The sequence below is a fragment of the Pipistrellus kuhlii genome, unplaced genomic scaffold (genome assembly GCF_014108245.1).
Source record: "Pipistrellus kuhlii isolate mPipKuh1 unplaced genomic scaffold, mPipKuh1.p scaffold_m20_p_60, whole genome shotgun sequence".
Lineage (NCBI taxonomy): Eukaryota > Metazoa > Chordata > Mammalia > Chiroptera > Vespertilionidae > Pipistrellus > Pipistrellus kuhlii.
Window position 1 is genome coordinate 1,399,508 of NW_023425563.1, and position 7,352 is coordinate 1,406,859.

At 55.5% G+C, this 7,352-nt stretch overlaps 1 protein-coding gene across 2 annotated transcripts; it reads right to left on the reverse strand.

Moving 5' to 3' along the window:
* Window positions 1-1,706: 1,706 nt before the first annotated feature.
* Window positions 1,707-7,291, reverse strand: PSMA7 (proteasome 20S subunit alpha 7). Of its 2 annotated transcripts, XM_036420024.2 has the most exons (7): window positions 7,085-7,289; window positions 5,041-5,167; window positions 4,077-4,201; window positions 3,372-3,494; window positions 2,883-3,002; window positions 2,256-2,318; window positions 1,707-1,918 (listed from the first exon to the last, which is right to left on the reverse strand). In XM_036420024.2, the coding sequence occupies exons 1-7, from the start codon at window positions 7,178-7,180 to the stop codon at window positions 1,826-1,828; spliced, it is 747 nt and encodes a 248-aa protein (XP_036275917.1). In that variant the 5' UTR covers window positions 7,181-7,289; the 3' UTR covers window positions 1,707-1,825. The 2 variants fall into 2 exon arrangements, with proteins under 2 accessions (XP_036275917.1, XP_036275918.1); XM_036420025.2 differs by lacking the exon at window positions 2,883-3,002 and having other exon boundaries at window positions 7,085-7,291.
* Between the last annotated feature and the right edge of the window lie 61 nt (window positions 7,292-7,352).

Consider the following 7,352-nt stretch of genomic DNA (forward strand, 5'->3'; position numbering starts at 1 on the left):
TGGGATGAGCGGCTCTGCCTTCCTGACACAAAGTAGTTTCTAAAACTCAGTTCACAAATGAACCTGATTCAGAAATGGTTCCTTGGTCCATCCCTTACACAGCTTCTAAGCTGCCAAGCATCCCTGTTCTCAGTGCTTTCAAACCTGTTCTAGGGCTGGGCCACGTTTTTGGCAAACTTCCTTTTTTTTTTTGGACAACATCCTTGACCAATAAAAATAATCCTCCCAGGTGTGCACATGCTAGATTTGAAATTAGTTGGGAACAGTTGGACTAAAGTATTTTCTGTGCTGAGATTCTACATATTGTCAATTCTGTTACCATATGTAACCAACCTTGCTGCTCAAGTCTTGAACTGAAAACCATTGACAGTTGCGTTTTAGGCTGAACTAAAATATCTTGGCCTCTTGACTCCTTTTCATAAGATAGATTACATGTGCCCTCAAGGGGAATGTGGAGTAAGAAAGCTACTGTTGGAGGCAGAAAGGGGGACCCTAGAATCCTAGCAGAGTTGTAAGGGGCAACTGCCCAGGGGCCCAAAGGCCACCTGTCACAAAAACCAGTAGCCTCCAGAGTGGCAGGCCAATGTGCTTGTTAGGGTTTTCTGTAGGGACATTAAGACTATGACTTACACTGCTAATGGCTTAGAGCACATGTGTCAAACACAAGGCCTGCGGGCCAAATCCGTCCTGCCAGGCCTTGCAATGTGGCCCGCACCGCGCTGTCATCACTGCACTCCGCTGCGTTTCCATCACAATGACAGTTTATGACTGTTGGCCTGCGATTTAGGCTGGATTTTAGATTTTGGCCCCTTCTCTGAGTTCGACACCCCTAGCTTAGAGGCTAGGATTACAGGCTTTCTGGTAAAAAGTGAACAAGGCACTGGGTGGCTTGGTCGGTTGGAGCTTCATCTTGTACACTCAAGGACTATGGGTTTGATTCCTGGTCAGGGTGCGTGCAGGAGACAACTGGTCCATGTTTCTGAACACTGCCCCCCTTCCCCTCTCTCAAAATCAGTGAACGTCTTCAGTGAGGATAAAAAGATTAGAAAGTGAGAGGGTGATAACAGTAAGCACCAGAAGTCTTAAGGGAGACAATATGAGAAATGTTGACTTGACCTAGAAAAACCATAAACACAAGGCTAGTTCTAAATGCAACTGCTACTATGCAAAATTCTGAGGTAAACACTTTAACAGTGCTATTTGTGCTCCTGTCCTTGACCTTACGTTAATTAGGAGCTTGGACAAAGGTCAGAAGAACAATCAACCTATTTGGAACATGAAAAGGAGGGTTAGAAGTGCCAGGTGCTCCTTCCTACTGCAGCCCTGACACCTCTGGTACTGCATGCGCTCAGACTCCTTGCAGCCCTTCCACAGTCCCCAAGGGACAACCCCCACTCAGCCTGTGGCTGCTGTCTTGGAGCCTGGCAACAAAGGGGAGGAAAGCTTTCAGAGACTGACCACGAGGCGTCAACTCCATTTCCTCAAGAGCTACGTACTAGAATTCCAGGCCTGGCCGGGTAGCTCAGCTGGTTAAATATGCCAAGGTTGCAGGATGCCAGTCAGGGCACATACAAGAATCAACGCATAAATAAGTGGAACAAATTAAAGCTTCTCTTTCTCCCACTCAAGTCGATAAAAATAATTTTTTTTTTTAAAGTAGAGCTATCATAAATCCACCCAAAAGACACGTGGCTTGTAAAAAGGCAAGGTTAAAAACATGGAATTTATTGTGGGACACAGACGACGGGATGTCAGGGCCTGCGAGTTGCTTGGTTCTCACATCAGCCATGATTTGCATTTAAAAATTGCTCCCCGCAAGATTTGATCATGATGCTTTCTTTTGTTTCTTCTTTTCATTTTCTTCTTTTTCTTTTTCAATCTCAGCCACATATTTCTCAATTTCTTCAGGATTTAAAATCTACCAAAAGAGAGTTTCTGGTTAGCCCCTCAGCCTCGGAGGTGCCCCAGTGCAGTAAGGTCCCACCCTACAGCTGCTTCAGGATGACAAGGCCATGTGGCTGGTGGGGATTAGTGAGAAGCAGAAACCAACCTGCACAGCTGCTGACAGCTTGTCCATGTGCCAGGAGCACACGTGATTCCCCATGTGTGACCATGCCGTCAGCCCTGGCGTGCTTGCTTCCCACCCATTTGTGAGGAGCCTTGCCTGATGCTAAAGCCACAGCAGCGTGAGCCAGCACCGCCCTGCCTGTCCCAGGAGCGCTCCACTGTGAGAACAGCAAGAGACGTGGGTTTACCTTGAGGGGCTGGTCTCGCCTCATGACAGCCAGCTCAATGTTTTTGCCGCCCGACTGAACCACCTTGGGAGGAGAAGAGGGCGAGAAGAGAGCATTAGATAGCCAAGCCCACCCCAGGACCAAATAGGGTTGCCAACCAGTGGCCCATGAGGTCCAAAAGGTTGGCAGCCGCTGCTTTAGACAATCACCTGTGCACCCAAACACAGCACTGCCGGGCACACTGCAGTCCCAGCACCCACAGCTTCTGCGCTGCCTCCTGCCTCCTGGCAGTCAGACCTTGGCTGGGTCTCTGGTCCCTGCTCCTGCACAACAGCTGGGCTCCTGACACCAACCCCCTGCTCTCTACCCCAGCCTAGCCTCCAACTAGCCCCTCTCTGCCTCTGGCTTTACCCTTTTTAGCATCTGTAAGATGCTAGACCCTACAACTCCCAGCAGTACTCCTAATTTCTGCTCTCCCAGTAGCCGGAGCCCCAGGAAGGCTGAGTGTGGTTGTAAGCTGTGCCCTGACTCTGCCAGTCACATGTAGGAGCTGGCTGAGCAGAGCAAACCCTTGTAGCATGCCACCAGGGAACACCTTTAGGGCATGGGTGTCCTCACCGGCTTGCCCAGATGCAAAGGCACACTTACTTCCAGGAGGGCCTTGATCACCAGCTTGATGGTCAGATCGTCCGTCTCGATGGCTTCGTCAGTGTAATTCTTCTCCAGAAACTCACGCACTGACTTGGCACCCCGGCCTATGGCATTGGCCTGATAGGGAGTATTCTACGTCACAGGACAACCCAGACCCAAACCAACAACACAGGACAACCCAGACCCAAACCAACAACTCTGCCACTGTGTGGGCCAGCCAGCTGCCCCTGTGCTGTGCTTGAGGGCAGCCTGGGCTCCCGGGCCTGCCCCGATTCTCCCCAATAGTAGATACCGTATCGGTGCTGACAGACTCGTGGCCACTTCACTTTAAGCCATGAGTCCTTACAGCTCACTGCCCTTCCCCCCAAACAGTGCTGTTCCATAGGCTGTGTGCACGCACACCCTGGAGGGAGGCAGCCCGCAGGGCCTCCCAAGCCCCTTTACTGTGGCAACACAGCCTGCAAGCCCTCTCTGCCGGGGACTCACCTTCCAGGCATGGTATGTGCCCGACGGGTCAGTCTGATAGAGTCTGGGGGTGCCATCAAAGTCGAAACCCACAATGAGGGCTGAGATGCCGAACGGCCTGCGCCCATTGCTCTGTGTGTAGCGCTGACAGGAAACAGAACACATCACTGTGCCATCTCAGCACCACAAGCCCGCCCACGCCCATGGGAAATCTCCGCTGCACTTAGGGACGAGGACAGCCCCGGGTCCCCTCCTCAGCTTACTTCTAAGGATGAGCAAGAATAGCAATCGCTCCCTCTCTACTTTTCTGCATTCTCATCCATCCAGCCAGGCTGGGCGCAGGGCCGCCCCATGGAGCACAGCTGAGGCTGTGCGGAGGGTGAGACAGCAGACACACATTCTGGCTGCACAGCTGGTGTGAAAGGCGACCAGCAGTTCACTTTAGGGCAGGGGTGGCTTCCAGCCCCTCCCAAGTCCTTAGTGACCATCACTCAGAATGGCAAGATAAAACTAACCCTTCCCTCCAGAAATAGGCATGTGGAGCCCCAATCCCATCAACAAGAACGATGCCACCAACATGGGCAAGTGACAACAAACACATGCCCCAGACGAGTGCAGGCCTCAACCTTCCACAGTGACGTGTGCCAGCACCCACACTAACAGCAGGACACCCTCCAGGACCTAGCGGTGCCCACACGTGTCCAGGCCGAGCCGCAGTGGGCCTACCTGCTTCAGGCTGGCGATGTAGCGGGTAATGTACTCCACGGTGACCGGGTCCTCCACTGTCAGCCGGTGGCTCTGGCACTCCACCCGTGCCCTGTTGATGACTATCCTTGCGTCAGCGGTAAGGCCTACAGGACAGCAGAGCATCACCGTGTGGCCATGATCAGAGACACAGATCACATGAGCAGACAGCAAGGGTTCCAAAACCAGTCCTCTAAAGCAGTGGTCACCAACCGGTGTCCACGGGGTACTGGTGGTCCGCGAGGTCCGAAAGGCAGGCGACCATTGCTCTAAAACTCAGCACGGGGTCCACTGGCAGCACCGACCCCAGACTGGGTGGACCGCTCAGCCTCTGGGCTGACCAAGAGCTGTGTGTGCCAGGCCCCGTGAAGTCAGGCAAGTCACCCTCGTTTAGCACAGGGTAACTGGCATGTTCCCTAAATGGACCCACCAAGGGAGGAGAGCTGAGAACACAGTTCCCACCAGCCCTGCTACACAGGCGCAGTAGCTGTAGAAAGCCTGACCTCTCTCTAGACTAGGGGTGTCGAACTCAATCAGAGAAGGGCCAAAATCTAAAATCCAGCCTAAATCGCGGGCCGAATGGTTTACTGAACAGTCATAAACTGTCATTGTGATGGAAACGCAGCGGAGTGCAGTGATGACAGCGCGGTGCGGGCCACATTGCAAGGCCTGGCGGGACGGATTTGGCCCGCGGGCCTTGTGTTTGACACATGTGCTCTAGACAGTAACTATAATCAGGGACATGGCGATGACAGTGGAGCTGATGGCAAAGCCATATGTCCTGGGGTACCTATTCCTGCAGCCTCTGCTCCAGCCACCAGGGGCAGCGAGCCTCCTCACCAAGAAACCACCGCCAACCCTTTAAAGGCCCAAACCCATTGCTTTAAAGGACGTGGGTTTACCCAGTTCACACGTCTCTCAAAGCTCCGCTTGGCCCCAGGCTCACCTGCGAACGCCATGCAGACATTGTCGTCCAGGGCACAGATCTTCCGCACTGTCCTCTCATCCTGCAGTTTGGCCACCGACTTCTTTTCCACACCAAGAACAACAATGTCTTTTCCTCGAACACCAACCTTCAAGAAAAACCAGCACAGCACTAAGTGACCTGAGGGTGTGCAGCAGGCATGGAGCTCTGAGCAGGTGTTCAGGGTCCTGGGTCACGGCTGTGGGTGCCACGCTGGCCAACCACGCTACTGATCTGCTGTGGTGGAGCTCCCCAGCTGTCGTGACTGTGCCCAGACCTGTAGCTTCAATGACAACACCTGTGGTGTCACCAGTGTGTATGCGTGTCACTCAACCCACTGAATCAGTCATACAAAAAGGCTCGCAGCCCGAGATCCTAGGACCAAGCCAGGTGTTCTGAAAGTCGTGGTTCAATGCTTATGACCTACACTACAACCCACCCTTCCCTTTGAATGTGTGCAGGACACCTGTGCCAACTATTCCTGGGAGGTTAGCACCGCTTATGGCTGGCATTGAACAGGGAAGGACACATTAAAATTACCACTAACCCCTGACCCCTGGCAATGCATGTGAAAGACAAATGGGGTCAATCCCTCAGAGAAGCTTAGTTCAGAGCAGGGCTCCTCAGCCTGGGAGCTGGGGCCCTGGGCTGGCTCACTCTTTGAGGTGGGGGCTGCTGTGCTCTAAGGTGTTTACCCCTAGATGCCAGAGGCACCCTCTAGTCTTGCACATGGAACAATGTCTGCGCAGGCTACCGAATGCCTCTGGGGGTGCAAAATGACTGGTCTGCCGTGTCAGATTTCAAGGCGCTTTCTTCAGAGCTCCCAGGACTGGCAGGCCGGCCCTGAGGTGCTAGGGGGTTAAGCAAAGCCAGCCTCATCATATGGGGGGGAGGGAAGGGTCAGTAGACTCTCACTCCAGTGCTCTTTAAGCTGAGTTAGGTCACAAGATGGATTCCGATCTTAATTTCAAAAGATGTTCAAGAAACAGAAACACCAAAATTCACAGAACTGTGTGCTTTCTTTGTTTTGCTTGCTCACATCTCTGAAATACCAGATAATAAAAGGAAACCTGGCCAATAAGCAAACTGACAATGATGTGAAGAATTTCAAACCGAGAGGAAGGCTCAGGACAGTGGGTCAGCGCATTGCCCCGCTCCTTACCCAGGAGAGAACCTCCAGCTCAGTGGAAACTACTCAGCTCATACGGAGAACCTCGCTTTTTTCTGGAAGCCCACCTGTGCCTGAGGACAACGCTCTCCCTAGTGGGGAAGTCCCCTAGCTGGGACCTATCTGGATGCACTTAAGTCACCTGCGTACTTAACGTTCACGGAGCCAGTGAGCAGCCAGCCCCGCCTGCTCACACGCAGGGGCCTCGGCACAGCCCACACCAGCCACCCGGGTTCAAAGGCAGGGCGGGGCGGCGCAAGATGGCCGGCACCTCCCGGCCCGCTCTGCGCTACCGGGAGGCAAGAGGAAGGTGGCACTGTGAAGCTCATCAATCGCACCCTATTTGCTGGTTTGCAAAGCACCTGACGGATCACCATTAACACCCCCTCAACGGCCCTTGTTGCGAACCCAGTGTTCAGAGGGCAGCCCCATCAGACTGTCCCGTCCTGCCGTTCCCGCCCGGCTCCACAGGGCCCAGCGTGCCCTTTCCGTTTCCTTCAGGGGTCCCCACCCTCGGCCCCTGTGACCAACTGACGCCCATCGGACACAAAGCACTGGCGGCAAAGAGGAGCTTGTCAGCGCGGCCGGGCTCAGTGGCAGGAGCACCGGGCCTCCGGGCCCCATGGGAACGCTCCGTCCACGACCGGGTCCCGTTCGATTGGGGGCATCCTCCGCCCCGGCAGAGACCGGTCCGGGCCTCGCGGATTCCTAGGTGCCCCCAGTCCGGGGCCTCCCCGATCCCCCAGCCGAGGCCCTCCGGCTCCCCGCGGCCCCGCGGCCCGGGCCGCCCGCTCCCCGCTGCACCCCGGCCCGCCTGCTTCCGGCCGCCAGCGGGCCCGGCGCAGAGCGCGCGCTCACCGCGGTGGAGCCCTTCTTCACGGCCTCCTGCGCGTACTCCACTTGGAAGAGGTGGCCGTCGGGCGAGAAGACGGTGATGGCGCGGTCGTAGCTCATGCTGGCGAGCGGCGGGCCAGGCCGGGAAAAGCGCACACTCACCGCCGCGCGGCCCGCGACACCCCTGCGCCCGCCGCCCCGCCCCGCCCCGCCCCGCCCCGCCCCGCGTCCGCAGCGTGCGCGAGCGTGGCGGCGTCGGCGGCCGTGCGCGCCGGGGCGGGGCCGGGCCGAA

Coding starts and splice junctions, on each gene's coding strand:
- PSMA7 (XM_036420024.2), bottom strand. CDS start 7,180: ATGAGCTACGACCGCGCCATCACCGTCTTCTCGCCCGACGGCCACCTC. Junction 3,495..4,076: donor ACATCGCCAGCCTGAAGCAG/GTAGGCCCACTG, acceptor GTTTCCTGTCAG/CGCTACACACAGAGCAATGG. Junction 1,919..2,255: donor GGCGAGACCAGCCCCTCAAG/GTAAACCCACGT, acceptor CTCTTTTGGTAG/ATTTTAAATCCTGAAGAAAT.